This window comes from Podarcis muralis, chromosome 12, assembly GCF_964188315.1.
Source record: "Podarcis muralis chromosome 12, rPodMur119.hap1.1, whole genome shotgun sequence".
Lineage (NCBI taxonomy): Eukaryota > Metazoa > Chordata > Lepidosauria > Squamata > Lacertidae > Podarcis > Podarcis muralis.
In genome coordinates this window covers 36,874,972-36,894,575 of record NC_135666.1, presented here as the reverse complement: position 1 = coordinate 36,894,575, position 19,604 = coordinate 36,874,972, and the positions used below count along the sequence as shown (strand labels likewise).

The 19,604-nt window shown below is 44.6% G+C and overlaps 1 protein-coding gene across 2 annotated transcripts; it reads right to left on the bottom strand.

The window, feature by feature from the left end:
* Positions 1 to 1,938: 1,938 nt before the first annotated feature.
* NFE2L3 (NFE2 like bZIP transcription factor 3) lies at positions 1,939 to 16,871 on the bottom strand. Of its 2 annotated transcripts, XM_028750287.2 has the most exons (4): positions 16,307 to 16,871; positions 6,930 to 7,073; positions 5,248 to 5,331; positions 1,939 to 3,363 (listed from the first exon to the last, which is right to left on the bottom strand). In XM_028750287.2, the coding sequence occupies exon 4, from the start codon at positions 3,340 to 3,342 to the stop codon at positions 2,230 to 2,232; it is 1,113 nt and encodes a 370-aa protein (XP_028606120.2). In that variant the 5' UTR covers positions 3,343 to 3,363; positions 5,248 to 5,331; positions 6,930 to 7,073; positions 16,307 to 16,871; the 3' UTR covers positions 1,939 to 2,229. The 2 variants fall into 2 exon arrangements, with proteins under 2 accessions (XP_028606120.2, XP_028606121.2); XM_028750288.2 differs by lacking the exon at positions 5,248 to 5,331.
* Positions 16,872 to 19,604: the final 2,733 nt, after the last annotated feature.

Here is a 19,604-nt window from a genome sequence, read left to right as displayed (position 1 = left end):
GTAACAGTATCTGAAATCACTAATAATGACAACAATAAGCAAACAGAAACACTTTATACTACTGTACAAAGGTAAAAATATAAAATATTGATTTAAATAAGTTATAAATTTAAAGTTTATAATTTAGACCATTCAAATGCTAACAGGGTCCATTCAAAATTCTATAAAGTGCAAGCTCTACTTGCATTTCAATGCGTTCAATTAAGTGGTCGTTTTACATTTCATGTGGCAATTTGCTGTTTTGCTTGTAAAATTGCAGGAAAGCAAATCCTATTGATTACTTTCCATTTCTATGCATTGATAGGGCTGCATTTGTTTTCCAGAACACTGCAAGTATAACATTTGGTACTAGACACAAATCAAGACAGCAATCCCAAATATACTTTCCTGAGCATAAACCCTTTTCAACACAGATTTCTGAGTAAAAATTAATAGGATGGTGCAGGCAGTAACACAAGAACCTAAATAAATGGTTAAGACTTTATGCAAAGATAGGCTTGGACTGACAAGACACCATCATGATGCATACATTCAAATAACTACCTTACCAAACCAGATTAGCAGGTTAGTACAGAGTTTCAAAAACCTGTTTGACAAGGTGTCAATGGGGGAAAATGTGTTATTCACAGGACTTACCCATGATTTAGTATTTGCACGTAGCGGGTAGAAGGATTATATACAAGTGTGGTCCATAGCTCCCCTGTCATGGTCAGATTACTTTCTGGTGAAGTTTGGACTTTTGGCAGCAACCTCAACATTGCAAATGTGGGGAACCCATTTGGATGGTCCATCTGTGGAGATTAAGGGAACAAAATAGGTTCCTGACTGCTCTGGGGATTTTCCAGTGGATCGAGCCAGTGATCCTCTTGAGACCCTGGTCTCATTGTGTAATGGGGGTATTCATTCCCAGGGTCTGCACTGCTCCTCGGTTTGCTGAGGAGCCGCAGGCAATGAAAGGCTGGGACACAACTGGAGCACAGATGATGGAAAACACTTCAAAGCTGATCAAACACTTGTAAGGTCACAAAGTTTTGTCTACCAAGTGGCAGTGAAGACTGCAAAGAACTACTTCACAGCCAACATTGTGTCCTTGAGTTGTTACTGCAGGTGATCTAGAGACTAGCTACCAGAAGTGGTGGGTGGTTCTCTGAACACTAAGCAGTTTGTCCAGCACTTCAAAGGTAACATCACTGCTCCGTAGTGCCAAAGGTGTAGAAGTTTGTGTGTCCAATGCAGCACCTTCACATATTTTATGGGACTGATTTACATTTACGTGCCTTGATGTGGGCAGCAACGGTTGTGGAACTGAATCGGCCTTTATCGCCCTGAGGGAAGATCTGTATCAAAAGTAGGTTTGTGGGAATGGATAGCTCTGCTCCATCTCGGTCTGTCAGCAGCTATTGATATCAGTGGCCACTGAAATTGCTGCCAATGTTTCCAGACCAAGCTCACAGCTCTGACAATTTACAAGGCCCTTAACAACATAGTTGTAGGATCTCTTAAACACTATCGGATCCATTATAACCCAGCCCAATCACACAGTTCTTTGGGAGAGTCTTGGATGCATGGCTTGTAACTACTGGAAGTTGCATTTTGTGAAGCGGGCACAAGCGTGCGGAAATCGCAACAGATTAGGCTGGCATCTTCCTTGAGAAACGTCAGGCACGTTCTTCAGACTTCCTTGTTCTAACAGGCATTTTTAGGAAGTGTTTTGGTCTTATGGTAATTATATTGCTTGTGGATTTTTTTATGTACACCACTTCGGATTGTGAGTAATCAAGCGGTAGATAAGTTTAGGAATAAAAATAAATAAAAGAGAACAATTCCCTTTTCAGCATTTAAACTGTTGCCTGGTTCTGGCTATGAAAGAATGAAGTTTAAAGTTGCAAGAACTCTGCCTCCCCCCATGATTAGCAAAGCTGAATAAATTATGCAATATGGTTTAACTAATAATTTATTCAGATGAAGAGAAATCTTCAGTTAAGAACTGTTTCTATTAGGCCTGTGTTCACAGACCTAGAGCTTGGACATTTCATTTATAGTACACAATTTTTATTTATTTGGATTTTTTGTATACAAGTCATAAAAATATTTTGATAATGTGGATAATCAAAGTAGATCCTTACCAAACTTTATTTTTCCCTGTGTAAACTAACTGTGAATGTCACAGTATTTAAGAATAATTAAGAAACATCCCTTTCCATTTCAGTAGCTAAAGAGAAATATTTTCTATCTAGCCATTTTTTTGGTTGGATTATTTTGTTTCAGTTCCAGTTTGATGGCTTTTCCATGTACAACCAAAACACTGCCGTTTTTACAACACTGTAGAGAGTATTGGCTTGGGTTAACAGGTCTTCCTTGGTCATCTCTTAATCTACTCAAAATGTCCCAATAAAGATCATTTAGTTTTTGTTTTATATTGCTAATTGATCTATTGCACTGGGCTTTTTCCTTCTTGAGCTTTTCCTTTTGTGCTTGAAGGTGACACACCTGATCTTCCAGGTTCATAATTGCATCTAGTTTACGTTTGCGGCAGTTTTGAGCAGCGACTTTGTTTTTCCCTCTCCGCCTTATGTCACGTATGAGTGATAGCTGGTTATCTGTCAAGTAGTATTTTGATAACATGCTATTGAAGGAATCAACAGGCAGAGTCACAATATCATTTACAGAGAATGGAATTCTCAGGGCTTCTGCGCGGTATTCATCACGACTTTGGTTTTTTCCTGTGTTATCTCCATTTCTACTTCTGGCTTTATTGGATTTCTCTGGCCACATGAAGTAATAGTCTTCTGGCGCACAGGGTGCCAGCTGTTGTGGGATTTGGCTGTACGTGTGATCATGCAACACATCTACAAACAATTCTGCACTGAGATCATAATTGCTTTGATAATCTGTGTGGTAACATTTGCTGTATTCTACAGCTAAATCATCATAGGTGGCAGATTCAGCGTCACTGTCACAGGTAAAAACAAGGGATGAATTGCTATGATTTAAATCCAAAGACAGTCCAGAATCAGAATCCCGTTCTTCAAAGAAACAGGAAGCTTCAAATCCATGTCCATCCAGGCTCAAGAACAAATCCTGGTTTGTTAGATTCGTACAATTATCAGATGCAAAAACCCCAAGCATGTTGACACCATTCATTAGCGATGTGTGAGAATCGGTTAATGACAGAGTCTCCAATATCTCCAAATTCCTTTTCTCTGCATTTACTATAGTATTGTGGTCTGATTTCATCATTGTAGCATCATGAAGACTAACATCACGGCTAATAGCCTGAGTCAAATTAACTGTATTGTGGAAGTTTGACAGGTTCATACCGCTGCTGTTGATAACAGGCATAGTATTTCCGAACCAGTGTTCCTAAAAGAAGGAGCAAAATGAAAATATGTTTTCTATGTTATTTTGAAACCTTGCAACTCTCCCTATGGTTAAATAGTTTCTAGCCAGTTCAACAGCAGCCCTTTGTATAATTTAAAATGTGTTATTTCCCCCTCCCCCACAATACTTTAAACACAGAGAATGCTTTCTGCAAATACCAGCTGTTACAGAAAGAGTGTGATCACTAAAAATGGCAGCCTGAAAGAGTATTGAGGAAAACATCAAAAAGAACCCAGTAAGATGCAGTAGCTTGTCTGCTATCTACTGCAATACAAATTGGAAAACCACCACTACCCACCTCTGCTGACACAGGAGCAGCTTGAATTGTTTTTCTAAAACTTGCAACATAGAGGCACGAGTTTCACAGCCCACACCTTGTCTTCTCCGTTTTTAAAGGCAGAATTCTTATGAGCTTATCCAACAGACATTGGGGTGGAGGTAATGTAGGGACCCGGGTGGCGCTGTGGGTTAAAGCCTCAGCGCCTAGGGCTTGCCGATCGAAAGGTCGGCGGTTCGAATCCCCGCGGCGGGGTGCGCTCCCGCTGCTCGGTCCCAGCGCCTGCCAACCTAGCAGTTTGAAAGCACCCCCGGGTGCAAGTAGATAAATAGGGACCGCTTACTAGCGGGAAGGTAAACGGCGTTTCCGTGTGCTGCTCTGGCTTGCCAGAACAGCGATGTCACGCTGGCCACGTGACCCGGAAGTGTCTCCGGACAGCGCTGGCCCCCGGCCTCTTAAGTGAGATGGGCGCACAACCCTAGAGTCTGTCAAGACTAGCCCGTACGGGCAGGGGTACCTTTACCTTTAATGTAGGGAAAGATATACTGAGGCAAGCAAGAAGAGCTTGAAAAGGTTCAAAACTAACATCTTGAACATTGGGCCCATCATCCTGGCTAGAGTGTGGTGCTGAGAATGCAAAGGTTACAGGTTCAATCCTCATAAGGGAGAGCTGCATATTCCTTCAATGCAGGGGGTCCCTCAGGATCCCTTCCACCTCTATGATTACCGGTATATTAAATGAAAGCATCTTCAGCTGTTTGCCCTAGCTAGGTAGTTCCTCACATACTTGCATCTATTTAGAAATATCTACACACCTTCCCCTACTATCCAAACTTTGGTTTAGAATAGATACAGCTTCTGCTGGGTGCTTACGTTAATAAAATACAGACTTGGAGGGCAGCATGTTGTTGAATGTGCTGTCCAAAGGCAGGAGAGTTATCATTTTAACAATTCCACACATAAGATTAGCAACACAGGTTATTATGATGAGCCTTGTAGGACACCACAAGTATTTTCTAAATCAGGGCTGAGGAACCTCAGGGCCTGGGGCAAATTGAGGCCCTCCAGGGCTTTTCCATTTGACCCTCATGACTCTCACCAGGTCACACACCCTGTCTTACCCTGCTCTTGAGTGATCTTGCCTGACTGAAATGTAGTCAACAGCTGAAAGCAAAGTGTCACATTTGTTCCACCGACCACTGGCATGCACCCTTGGAAAGGTGTGCCACGTGGAACCCTTTAGTCAAATTGAGGAAAAATGAATGCACCCCTAAGTCACTTGCTACACTTCATTCACTACAGGTTCAGCTTACTACTTTAGCTTCCATGGTCTAATCAGAGTCTTCTGTCATAACACCTAGAATGGAGCTGTAGAAATCGGGGAAATGGTTTTAAAACAATTCTTCAGATTCTACTTCGGCAAATCACACTTTTTGGAAGTAAATAGTAAAAGGAAAAATGGTGCAGTTGAGTGGCAGCATTTCTGACAAGATCAGGATCTGAAAGAGTTGCTTTAACTGGGTTATTGTAGAAGCATGCTTCCAACTTTGAGATAGTTTACAAGCTTATGTGCAAATTGCAACACTTACTTCCAATGTATTTTCAGTCAGTGATGCTGGCAGTGGAAAATAACCTTCCAGTGGGAAAGCAGAACCAGTAGTGCTTCTGTAAGCCTGTTGTAAACCCCACACCCCAAAAAAACCCCACAATTAATAGACATTTATCCATTGTTAATGGAAAGTTGTAATTAGGATTGTAAGAGGGATCAGGAAAAAGACACCACTTCAAGCCACAGGAGATGTATACAGCTGCAAAACTCAAAATTCTAAATGTGCCCAGGGGCCTCAAAGAGGCTGGCAATCCCTTTATCCTGTTCTCAACTGCCCTGGGAACCAACTGGCTGACAGGTGGTATATAAAATGTATTAAGTAAATATGCATGTCGCTGAGTGACAGTAACATTTGTAAACAACAAAGCATGCTATCTTCATACCAAGTTAACTGGCCAGCAGTACATCTGTGAAGAAGCACTATAGGATAGCACATTCTGAGATGTTGTTCGCTGCATACAGAGAGTGGATTCAGACAACCAGGAGTTCACGTGACAGCCAATTAAAAGCTTACAACAGGACCCCAGAACTGGGCTGCTGTCTTCCATCTAGCACAGGGTTCGGCAACCTAAGACTCATGGGCCACATGCTGCCCACGGGGGTCATTTAATCGGCCCATGAGCCGCCCGCTTGGTGAGCCCCTGCGCAATGTGCTAAACCAGTGCGGCGTGGGGACTCACTTCTGCGGCGCCAGAAATCCGCATCTGCAGATGCTGGAAATTGCGGGTGCGCACACTCACGCGCATCTGCAATCCAGTCCACAGAGGGATCTCTGCTGGAGTGAACCAGCCCAGGCGAGGTAAACCTTGCTGACCCCGACTAGCAGTTAAGGCTCACCATTCCATTAGATTTTCATGCAGCTACAGAGGAAGTGGTAATACTTGCCCTAATAGTTTGATAATTACAAGCTGCCACCATTTCCATGGTTTTTTGTTGTTGTTTTTTAAATGCCACTTTGTAAAACTTTTTAGTAAACAGCAGTTATCTGAACATGCTTTCATAAATTCATTGTTTATAATGGTCAGAACTGGAGTCTTTTGATACTAGAGCTGTTTTATGATTTAAAGCAAAACCACATCAACTTAAAAAAAAAATTCAGAGATGTTAAAGAGAAAAGAGCGGACCACAACTTTGGGGGTTGGGGAAAATAATAACCATGTAACTGGTGCAGCAAGAAGTTAACGATATCTTTTAAGACATGACAGGTTATTCCCACAATGATATTTGCGAATATATACATTTCAAAAATGTTCATAAAGACTTGCCATGAATAAACCAATATTTGAATCAGTTTTCAAAAACACTAATATTGATGGCTGGGGATCTAATTTTCCTTCTGTGAATGGAACAGAAGTCTTGTTTATGGAAAGAGACTTTCCTTCCTCCCCCTTCTTTCTACAGCCCCCTGAAAATCTACCCCAGGGAGCTTGAGGACCCTTGGGATATGGTGTGGGATATGAGGCAGGGGACTTGGTGAGAATCTCCGCCATCATACATGAATAGATGAGCAACTTAGGATCCCGGGCAATGGACTGAATTCAATGTGAGTCATACTCAGTATAAAACCATTGACCTTAATGGGCAAGACTACCAAAAGACTCTTGATTTCAATGGGTCTATTCTTAACCGTATATGGCCCAATACAACTTTTATGACTCTCACCGAAGAGCTGGTAACTGGACTCAGCTTCTCTTTCCAATCCACTTGGTCGCTTTTACCCTCTTCCTCCTCTTGAGATTCTGAGTCTTCATCTTCTATAACGTAACAGTGTTCCAAACATTCCTGGCTCACTTTTAAGTCTACATCCTGTAAATATCAGGAGAAACAGGAAACAATAATAATTTTCAGCACTGTAATGTGTCAGCAACCAGCATACTAGGAAATGACACACGTCAGAATAGTATTTTGTTTCTCTAGTAGTATAGTTGCAGCCCATCAACCCCTAACCCTTTTCCTGGTAAGTCAATGACACACACACTCTCCAATAAGCTCTTTTGCATGTGGCCACCAAACCTCAAATGTACATTTTTCCAGGCAATGTAACACCAGACCGCAACAAAAGATTGGGGGGGGGGGAATATATTCACTCAGTCTTATACATAAAGTATTTAAACTTGAAAGATCTGGTTCCATCTGTGTTCCATTATATTAGGCATATGTTTGTAACTGTATTATGGGGAGGGGGAATAGTAAGTGAAACCCCATCTCACTGTTCTTTATGCACCTGTTTCCATGGTTAGACCACAAGGGTGTATGTCTGCTGCAGTTTTAAAACACTTTTGAAACCATGGTTTATCGTACAAACCGCACTTAAGCCGATGGACATTCTGCATATGATCACAGTAACTATGGTATGTTTGGTCATAGTCTGCTTTCCTCCATCCTGTCTGTCTCTTCTACTTGACATCCCTTAAGACAGAGGTCGGCAAGGTTCACCTCGCCTGGGCTGGTTCACGCCAGCGGAGATCCCTCTGTGGACTGGATCATGCACCCACCCGCGATTTCTGGCGTCTGTGCAGACACGATTTCTGGTGCCGTGGAAGTGAGTCCCTGCACGGCACTGGTTTAGCACAGCGCGTGGGGATTCACCGAGCGTGCAGCTCGGTTCGGGGGCGGCTCGTGGGTCAGTTAAACGACCCCCATGGGCCGCTTGTGGCCCATGGGCCTTAGGTTGTCAACCCCTGCCTTAAGACTTTGTAGCAGCCAAATGCTGGCATTGCCTCATTGTGCCAACTTTTCCCTTTCCACTGACTGACAGCAAGAGCAAGGGTGTGGAAATCTTGGCATTCTTCAGCAGTTGTTGTCAAACCCATTCCCATGCCGCTAAAGAAAAATCCACTCCCTTTTGCAGCATGTAGGAGGTCTTCCACTCCGCTCTGCAATCAGTGTTTTTTTTAAAAAAAATTCCTTCTCTCCAGCATGTGAATTTATGCTTTGAGTTCAGTAGGCATTCCTCCTCCCTCTCCCCAAGCCCTCTGCTGTTAGCAGGGATCTGAAAGGACTGCTTTTAGAAGTGCACACTTAAGTAGCTTCATGAATTAATTGCAATGACTGTAAGGAACAGAACCGCATTTTGAACCGCCTCCTGCCCTACCTCGACACCCACTCTCCTCTTCCTGTCTTTTATTCATGTGCTTCATTGTTTAAGTGCAAAGTTGCTGCTGTGAGTCCTACCTAATTGGAGAAAGTATGTTTGCTTCAAAACAACACTTCACCACCCACATCTCCTCCTCCCCTATATACTCCACAACCCTTAATGTTTCTATTTATGTTAAAACACAAAACCTCTTGCAGGGGTGCAAGTTGGTCTGGTCCATCCCCAAGCCCTTCTCAGCTGCTCAAGCCTACAGCATTGTGAACACACTCAAAACATGTTTTTGCAAGAACAGCACATGAACATCACATAAGAGAGATGTTGCTTAAAAGAAATCAATCAGGAATGGATACTGCATCAAATATGAGCAGAGGAGAAAATGTATGTGTGTCTGGTTTGCATGTCACACTAAGGCAAACCTTGGTCTCCCATTCTTGGTTACAGCTTGTGATTAGCAGTGAGTCCCAGTTCAAATGGCACCCGAAGCCAAGCCATGGCTAAGCTTCGCAAGGTGCAGCAGCAAAGTAGCAGCAAAGAGCAAAGTAGATGCAAGTTCCTCTCTGGAAGCCCACACATTCAAGCTGTTTTGCAAAGCAATGGCTTGGCTTAGTGTGCTGGATGAACCAACACCTCTCAAGCAAGTGTGCTTCTGGGTGAGCAGTGCTGTCTGCTTCAGGAACACACACCAGTAAGAGGACCTCACTTTCCACCAGTTCTCACTTTGCATGACTTTCAGCATTTTGGCATTGCGCACCTCAACAAAACACCAATATCAGAATCATTGGCAGCATGCCTTGAACCAGGTGGTTCTTCTGGCCTAAATTGCACTGGTGGCCAGCAAACTTAGTTTCGGGTGAAACAGGATGGGCAAATCTATAATTGCAGTCTAGATGAGAATGCAAACAGCTTCTAAATAGGCATCTTGTTTTCTCCAAATGTAAACTAGGGTCAAGCAAAAGCACATGTCACAGGTGGGGAGGAGTCATAAGGGCTGTGGCGAAGGAATTCTGCCCATACTTATGTTTAAAAAATGCCCCGCTCATCCATCCTACCACTGTGTCTAGCACTGGTCCAGGGCCTGCACAGCCTCTCCTGATTCAGATGTGATGGAGAAACAGAGCTGAAAGTCATCAACACATTGATGGTGCCTTGCCCCCAAATGCCCAACCACCACTCCCAGGGACTTCATATGGATAACTTCCAGGGAGCCAAACAGCACTTTCCCAATGCTGTTTTCTGGCCCTGGTCCTATAGGTAGTACTGAAATCAATGTACCACAGTAACCCCAATTCCCATTCCCTGGAGCCGGTTGAGGACAATGCAGTAGCGAATGGTACAGAAAGTTGCAGTGAGGTCAAAAAGCAAGAGCAAACTCACACATACCCTGTCCCTCTATTTGTAATGTCATTCACTGGGGTAGCCAAGGCAGACTTAGTCCCATGCCCATGCCTGAACCCAGGGAATCAATCAAAAGAATGTGTATTAACCACAAATGCTTGCAGGTTCCCCACCGCAATTCTCTGCACCCACTTCCCCAGCAAGCGGGTTTTTGCAACTGGTTGATAGTTATTGCTAATGCAATGAAGCATTGACCATGCTCTAGACCCAGATAATTAAACTCCCTCTGCTAGATTTAAGAAGCCCAGAAGGGTTAGGGGTCAAGAGAATGCATGGTCAGCATACAGCCCTGCCCACGTTAGCCGCCTGCATAAGCTGAAACCAATCTCACCAACTCTGGCACTGGGTACTTCATCTGGAACTGCAGCAACCACTGAATCAAGGCCACTCCGAAGTCAAGCAACTTTATCCACAAAATGTGTAGCCAGCTGGTCACAGCAGGTCCTTGAATTTTCCAAAGGCCCCTCCCTGTTGCAGGGGACAGCAACCTCTCCAGCCAGCTACTAGACTAGAGGATACAATGAAAGCTGCAAAATGAGCCTTCTTCGCAGCTCACACTGCCACATGGTAGACACTGGCCAGTGCTTGGTTGGTTTCAGAATGAAATAAGGAGAGCACTACTTATGCTCTAGTCTGAGTCTAGCTTGTATAGCCTGAAGATCCCCAGATTACCAAGGAGGCAAGCAGGCTCTGCAATGCTGGAGAAGCCATTCTGGAAGTATTGCGCCAACTGAACATCCAATCTCACCATTCCACAGTGAGAGCTTCAACAGGATCATCAGCTTTTTCCACTGGAAAATGCCTGCATTCAGGAAGACACCAGGATCCATTAGACTCTGATGGCGGGCTATCTAAACAGGCCCACCACCTCCCTTACACCCTGTGTATCTTTTAGACACTCCAGCTGAAGTTCTCAAGAGAAGTTTGGTGTTAACTAGAATTGAAAATTACGGTAGTCATCTCTTGCTCCAGTGCTCAGATCCCTCTAGGTTAGGGTGGAGAAACTAGTTTTACAACTACCTACGGAAGTAACAGATCTCGAATCATAGCCAAGTAAAAACAAAATTCCATTACAAGTGGGGGAACGTATATCAAAACAGAAACAGTAGGCATTTTAAGTCGTGTGGCAATGAACTGAAAGTCAGGATTGGAATTTTTATTGTATCTCAAAACCTACTTTTTGCAAAGGCATTGGTATTTGCACACACTTCTCTTAAGAGTTCCTAAACCGAAAAGCTAAGACAATCATTATGCTCCTAAGAGTCTTACCCAACAAAATATTTGTCAAGGGCAAGCTGGATAAAATGGTCTAATATACTTATCTCATGGTCAATTCTGCACAAGCTTCTTTTAATGAAAGAACCCCACCTCTTTTCCTATGGCTACAATTGTATGCTCTTCTACCTGTCAGTAAGTGTCACTGTGAACAAGCAAGCACATGTTTGAAACCTAAGTCTAAGGCTGAATAATTAAACCTGTTTCCAAATGTCTCGCTGAAGTCTATTGGATCTTGAAGCATGCAAGCACATGGCATGGGATTGCAGCTTATATTGCAGTGCTGTTGAAACCCTTAGCAACTATGGGTTGCATTCAGCCTGAGTAAAAACAAAGCTTTGCTGATCAAGTATGCCTCCTTGCAAGCTTCAGCCAGGCATTTGAAGTACTATCTGCAGCATATTGGGGACCCTCTAGTCTAGACCATCATCAAACCTCTTTGATCAATGCCTATTCATTTATGTAACTCCAACTTCAGAGGGGCAGGAGGCCACTAAGTCCCACTTGCTGAGGAGAAGACAGCTGTAGCCTTCAAGCCCTCCTTGTGGGTTTTGGGGAAGCACCTCTGCTGCTGGCTATTGTCACAAGCAAGGATGCTCATCTGTGGTCTAGCAGAGCTATCCTTACACACCTCTTGTGTACTAGTGTGCTCCAAGGATTATTCAGGACAGAACGTGGAAGGGAAATCAAGTGTGTATTCTTGCTGACAGAGGTTTTTACATTTGCAGTACAGGCTAATATAACAAAATTCAAAGTAGTTGCAGCATGCACATTTAGGTTATGTGTCCTGGGCAGTAGTGTCAATTTTACTTCCCACTAGACATAACATAAATTTGCATTACTAAAAGGTGGATAACACAACACAACAACACAACACAACACAACACAACACAACACAACACAATGAAAAGTCTTAAGCACCAGAGGATTATCCATAAACCATATATTGGAGCCACAATGTCAAGGAACTTGGACTACAAGCCTATACCTTCTTACCTGGAAGGAAACCTTGTTGAACTCAATGGGACTTACTTCTGAGAAGACTAGTGTAAGAATGCATTGTTAGAATCTACCACACTCTAAGTCTGAATACTTCAACAATAATTTTTGGTGGAAAGTATAAGAAGGGATACATACATACCATGACCACCATCAAATATATAGTAAAGCAAGCTTAATTCCACTGATTTAAATGAACTAAAATGTGCCTCTTTCTGCAAGGGGGAAAGCTATCTTTATCTTCACACTTATTTTAGCACTGTTTGCTCTTCTATTTTTCTTATTTTTAAATGGCCTCTAAACTTTGTCTTGTGGATTACAGCCGAGAGACTAGTTGGATAAACTAAAAGATACTGTGCTTTTGCATCAGCTTTAAATATACTTTGTTCTTAGCAGGATTAGGACCAATGTGTAAACCTGACACTGTTTTCCAGTAGCTACATTTAATTACACAGCAGCAGAGCTGATCTGCAAGCTCTTAAGGTATTATATTCTCTTTAATCAAGTGATTATTAAAAAGCAAAAACCAGTACTCATTAGTGTCAATGGGGAAACTCCCCTTTCAGTGAGAGTTGGAACAATGACTAAAGGTATATTGCCTGTCGGAAAGCAACATGCAACTTTCAGAACAAAAAAGAAAAAAGAAACTCCTATTGATGTTTGAATAACCAAATAAAGATGGAACTGAATGTGCAAGCAGGTAAGCTGAAAAACACTTTTGGAAGAAAAATATGTGCAGAAACAACTGTCTCCTCACCCTACAAACTGTTCTGTTAAAGAAAGGCCGCTTGTGTGAGTGTGAACCAGCAATCTGAAAAGGTAACCATTGTTATTTCCTAGGAGTGTGTACTGCTAGAAGCCCCAACTTTTTTTAATATGGTAGTTAGATGCCCTCACATTTAAAAGTTGATGTATATTCTACAGCATCATAGCTTTGTAGAAAGACCTCTCTTATTTCTGAATTTCAGCTCCCATCAAATTCCCAAACCCACAGTGCAGTGCACACTTTTATTTTGGACATAAGACTAAGACTGTTTTGGACATCATCACCAAGTCATCACTGGGAGCAAGAACCACTGAGAGTTTGAAGAATTTGTAAGAGAGAAGAAGAGAAGAAGAATTTGGATTTGATATCCCGCTTTATCACTACCCGAAGGAGTCTCAAAGCAGCTAACATTCTCCTTTCCCTTCCTCCCCCACAACAAACACTCTGTGAGGTGAGTGGGGCTGAGAGACTTCAAAGAAGCGTGACTGGCCCAAGGTCACCCAGCTGCATGTGGAGGAGCAGAGACATGAACCCGGTTCCCCAGATTACGAGACTATCGCTCTTAACCACTACACCACACTGGCTCTCTGACAGCTTTGGATCCACATTTTCCCCAAAGTAACAGTAGTATGGGGGATGGAAGAGGTAATACAAGGTGTAAAGAAAAAATGGAAATAGTCTAACACATAGCTGTCAAGTTTTCCCTTTTCTTGCGAGGAATCCTATTCGGAATAAGGGAATTCCCCTTACAAAAAAGGGAAACGTTGACATCTATGGTCTAAGATGCCTGAAGGATCAGAACCTGAACAGCTCTCTCTCTTCCCAACCCTACAACTTTCAGCACAGAGACAATTCTGTTCAATGCCCAGGACCTCTCCAGCAGTTTTGGCAACTCCCTGATATATTTCATAGCAACTGGAAAGGCAACTGGGAGTTGCCTCACCACAGGCACTGCTGTTATCATAAAGAGAATCTGAGCTTACGCCTTGGGATCTGTCTACACTGCCAGGCTGCAGCCCCAAATCCTGTGAAGCAAGAGAAAAAGAGAGCATCGCTGAACATGTGCAGGCTAACTAAACGGTGTCACCACACATGCAGGAACAGGGATAAGTTGTGACACAGAGGATAAGGCTTCTTGTTGCAATGGCTATAGCTCAGAAGATGTCATGTGACAAAGGTCTTTGAGAGCAGAAGCAGTAAAGTGCAGAAAGTGTTGGAAAATGCTGAAAAGTGCAGACTCGTTCAGCTAGCTAGATGACTCATTCTTTGTACAAATATTGTATCAATTGCAGGAAGACACATGGAGTGCTCTCTAGCCTAGTCTAATCTTCTGTTTTTACCAGGCACCCCCAAACACGGCCCTCCAGATGTTTTGGGACTACAATTCTCATCATCCCTGACCACTGGTCCTGTTAGCTACAGATGATGGGAGTTGTAGTCCCAAAACATCTGGAGGGCCGAGTTTGGGGGTGCCTGGTTTTTACTTTGCTCTCTTCCATTATGTGTTTGTAAAGAAATATGTTTAACTCAATGAAGTTTTATTCATTTACTATACTTTTGTGAAAAAACCAGAAGCTTTTCTTTTAGGGATGATAGGAAAGGACATAAGAAGAAAGGACTTTAAACTTTTCCAATATGCTGTAACGGCAGCCAGAATCCTGTTGGCCCAGAAGTGGAAACAAGAAGAGATACCGACGATAGAAGAATGGAGACTAAAACTGATAGACTATGCGGAATTAGACAAATTAACTGGAAAAATCAGATATACTAAAGACCAAAAGTTCATCGAGGACTGGGGAAAATTGGTGGATTATCTGAAAAACATATGTGGTATAAACACAACGTTAGTGGGTTTTCAAGAGGCACTGTAAAAAATCAAATAAGTATTGTTTATTAAAAATAATGGGATTAAGGAGGAATAATGGCAATATAAAAAAAAGGGAATGCGTATTAAAGATACAAAAATGGATGACTCTCAGAGACGCTGAAGGAAGTTCAAAACAGACACAATTTGTTGTATTCGGGTTAAAATGTATAACTGGATGAAAATTAATAAAAATTTATTGGGGGAAAAAAGTTTTATTCATTTACTGTGAATACTCTGGGTTTTGACTTCACTGTGCGACAGAAGATGCAGCTTCCAGGCAGGCTGGTCCTTTACATTAAAGCAAGGCATGGCACAGCAGAATGTCTCTCTGCCAGGTTTTGTACAAGGCTACGAGGTGCACTTGGTCCACCAAGTGCAGTGCAATTCCCCTGCCAGGCCTCTACGCTCTAGGGTGCTGGGCATTTCCTAGTTAGCCTTTCCCACCAGCCAGAGGAACAAGGGCAGGTGGGTTAGTTGCAGCACTTCCATCCCTTGCAAGACTACCCAGCCCAACGGACCATAAGTGCACCACTTTATTCTGGCAATGTCAAACTGATCTCCTACATCTACCAAACTAAGAGAAAAGTCTTGTGCTTTTCTCTTACTTTGTAAGCCCACACGCAGTATACATTTCTCTCTCTCTTTACCTGATGGGAGATAATATGTGGAAAACTGAAATAATCTTTTAAATTTTTAAAAAATGATCCTCAAGGTCCTTTTGCTCATGTCGAACCTGCATTTAATTATTGGCCAGCAAAGGGGCAATGATTAGGATGTCAAACTAGGACCCGAGGAAGACACCAGGGTTCAAATCCCCACTTGGCCACGAAACTTACTGGGTGACTTTGGGCCAGCCACCGCCTCTCCACCTAACCCACCTCACAGGGTTGCTGTGTGGATAAAACGGGGTGCCAGTGGTCTGGCAGGGGGATTGCACTGCACTTGGTAGACCAAGTGCACGTCGTAGCCTTGTACAAAACCTGGCGGAGAGACATTCTGCTGTGCCATGCCTTGCTTTATTTCATGGACCAGCCTGCCTGGAAGCTGCAAATGTACATCACTTTCGAGCTCCCGGGAGGGGGGAAAAAGAGCTTCGTTAACTACGAATTCGCAGCAAAACTTTGGCATGGGTTTGGAGGGGATTTTGGGCGTTCTTCATTTAAAAAAAAAGCTGGGAAAAGTCAATGCAACAAATAAGCAAATAAATGCAAACATGCAAAGGAGGAGGAGCTTTGCAATGACCCTCCGAAGTGGTGCAGATACTTCCTTTCTCAGGATGGTAAAAAGGAAAGGAAACTGAAAGCCTACTGGCTCTTTGGGCTGCTTTACACGGGTGCCAACTTGAATAAAATATTGGTTTATCGATCACCAGCTGCGGGGCACGCACACCATTTGAATGGCAATGCCCATCAACTGGGGTGGGGGGGGGCTCGAATATTTTATGGAGGGAGGCCATGCCACATTCCTTTCTGCAAAAGGCAGTTTTTTAAAACAGTGGATTTGCTGTAGCAGGGTGACAGAGTGCTTTAATCCACTTTAATGGCGCAAACCTAAATTTCCAGTATGCACTTGAAACCTTCCCGCAAAATACTGGTATGTGAAGAGGAGAGGGGGTTTTCCCGTCGGCTCCTAGCCCTTACCTCTTCTCGACTGGGGCGCTTGTTTCGGAGTCCTCCAGAGGAGGCGGCGGCAGCAGCCACCGCTTCGAGTCCCTCGCCGTCGCCTCGCCGCGGCAGCCATGGCGGCCGGCCCGCGCAGGGGGAGCCGCCGCCGAGCGCTGCCTCCTCGCGGCCGCGCTTCCCGCCTCCTGCGAGGTCTGCGCGGGGCGGCGGCGCCACTTGCTGCTGAGGCGCCTCGCGCTCGCCCTCCCGCGCTACCCAAGCGGCCACCCTGGTGGCGGGAAAGCGACGCGGCGGCGTCCCCAGCGCTCGCCCAGGAGTTGCTCGGGGGCGGCCTCCTCCTCCCTTGTTGTTCTGCAGCCCGGGCAGGGGGCGAACTCCCGGCCTCGCCGGGCAACGCCTCCCCGGCGCTCTCAGGCCGCCTCTTCCTCCAGCGCTGCGCGAGAAACGGGACTGGAGGGACCTGGACTCCGTCGCCTCAGCCTCGGCTCCTCGCGGCAAGCGCACCCGGGAACCGCCGCGCCGGGTCTCGGGCGGAGGAGCAGCAACCAACCGCCCGCCGCCTGAGCCAGCCCCGCTTGGAGGCCGCCAATGAAGGCTGAGGCGGGGCGGGAGAAGAGGAGGAACTGAGCACGTGTGTTTAGGCCTGTGTGGGAATTGTCGGCGAGGCGGGTGGCGGAGGAGGAATTGCAGAAGGGACCCCCCCCCCCGAGGGTCATCTAGTTTGAAACCACAGCTTAGTTGCTGCTGCAGCACCTGAGGAAGAGAGTGTCATGAAGCAGGTGGAGGCTGCAGCAGGGCTCATTTCTAGGCTCCGGTAGGATTTGGGGAACAGCCCCTGTAAAAAAAGCATTGTTCAGAATAGTGGTTTGCAGGACCCACGAAGGAAGTTAAAAGCACAAGGCAATCCAAAACAGGAACAGTTAATTGCACGTTTGTTCCAAGTCCAATTAAAAACTTTTAGTATAATTAATCCAACAACATCGATGAACTTGATCCAGCAAGACCAGCTTATCAAAGTCTGATAGTCATTTGCACCACCTCCAGAAGTCCCGTAGTAGTAGTAGTAGTAATAATTTATTATTTATACCCGGACCATCTGGCTGGGTTTTCCCAGCCAGGAAGCTCCAAACAGAATATTAAAAACATGACAGAACATCAAACATTAAAAACTTCCCTAAACAGGGTTGCCTTCAGAAGTCTTCTAAAAAAGTCAGATACAGTGGTACCCGTTCACATCTAGAAGCAAACGTAACCAGCGACGGCACGTCTGCACACGCGTGCGTTGCTTTTCGTCGCTTCTGCGCATGTGCGTGACGTCATTTTGAGCGTCTGCGCATGCGTGAGTAGCGAAACCTGGAAGTAACATGCTCCGTTACTTCCGGGTTGCCGCGGAGCGCAACTTGAACGCGCTCATCCCGAAGCACATTTAACCCGAGGTATGACTGTAGTTGTTTATTCCCTAGGTTAGCTCATTGCCCCACCAGGGGGTGGTACCACTCACTTTGGGAACCACTGGCTTAGCGGGTTATCCTTCCCCAGGGGTGAAACTAGGCTTTATTTCACCCAAGTGAAAGACCTAGTTTGGCAAGCCCCCCGCCCCAGGCTGGGAGCTTCAATGGCACCCCTCTGGAGGCCTCACCCCAGTGCAAAACACCCAGCTAGCTACCCCATAGCTTCAGCATTGCCTTCCCTTCCTCCTTTTAGAGTCCTCCAGCTGAATCCATGGGACCTAAAGGCTTTCTTTACTTTCCAAACACCCTTCACGAAACTGGTATCCTCCAAATATTTTGGGCACTGGCACCCATCAGCACAGCCTTCTTTTCAGCACCACAACTCCCAGGCTTCACCCACCAGATGTTTGGGCTGGTATGGGCTAAGGACAGTTCTTATCCCAAACTCCTGGAGGGTACCAGGTTGCAGAAGGCAGCCTAAATGTAGCCTTCTCGGTAGTTGTCCGTGGTTCTACCTGTGACTACTCGCCTCCACAGGAAGAAACGCCTAATGTTACAAATGGTAACTCTATTGTTTGGGAAGAGCTTCTCAAACTTTCATAGCCTCCCAGTTTTTAAATTATTATTATTATTATTAAACTTGCTTTTGTGTTACTAAAGAAACATAATGGCAGACAAATCACCTTCTAGTGCTGTCTCTACATGGGGCAAAGCCAGTCAGAGGAGGCTTGGGGAAATTGCTCAACCGATGGCAGCCTGGGAGTTCCTTACTTGAAAACGGTCCAAGGTGCTTTTGGGTGTGTGGCTCTGACCTCTTTTGTCAAGATCTTCCTTTTCTGTGCTTGTCATTGGCATACAGAACACGGTGACATTTGTTTCGAAAAGAGATTGGTACTTGCAGGAAGGGGGGGGGCACCATAATCGTTTTGATGTAGCTATTCCTACTCTTGCCTGTAAGCCTGTCTCATCATGTCATTGTGTGAAACAGGTGGAGCCGAACAAAAGAGAGCTGGGCTGCCGCTAGCATTTACCTTCTCAGGTTAAAGTCTCCTGGGAAAGAGGCTTAGCTCAGTGGCAGAGCATCTCTTTAATGTGCAGAATGTTCCAGGTTCCATCCCCGGCATCTCCAGGTAGGGCCGAGAGATCCTGGTCTGACATCCTGTAGAGCTGCGGCCAGTCAGTGTAGACATTATTGAACTAGATCAGGAATCAGTAAACTTTTTCAGCAGGGGGCCGGTCCACTGTCCCTCAGACCTTGTGGGGGGGGCGGACTACCGGTATATTTTTTTTAAAAAAATGAATGAATTCCTATGCCCCACAAACAACCTAGAGATGCATTCTAAATAAAAGCACACATTCTACTCATATATATTCTAAATAAAAGCACACATTCTACTCATATAAAAACACCAGGCAGGCCCCACAAATAACCCAGAGATTGATTTTAAATAAAAGGACACATTCTACTCATTTAAAAACACGCTGATTCCCGGACCATCCGGGGGCCGGATTTAGAAGGCGATTGGGCCGGATCCGGCCCCTGGGTCTTACTTTGTCTACCCGTGAACTAGATGGACTCAGAAAATGAGGGTTGCCAAGTGTCCTCTTTTTCCAGGACATGTCCTCTTTTTCCAGGGGTAAAATTTGAGACAAATTGCATTTATTTGCTTGAATGGCCATCTTTTTCTGCTCTTCAAAATATGGCAACCCAGCCTCCTGTGTTGCTGTGGATTTCTCCTCATTGTGAGAGACCTAATTGTGAGAGCATTGTGTGGATGCGTGAAGGAAAAAGAGATTGCATGTCATAACTGTATTGCAGAAGACAGGTGAATGGAACTTGGGGTGGGAGAATTTTTGCATTCCAC

What these genes read in the sequence shown, in the direction of transcription:
- NFE2L3 (XM_028750287.2), bottom strand. Translation starts at nt 3,342, where the DNA reads ATGCCTGTTATCAACAGCAGCGGTATGAACCTGTCAAACTTCCACAAT.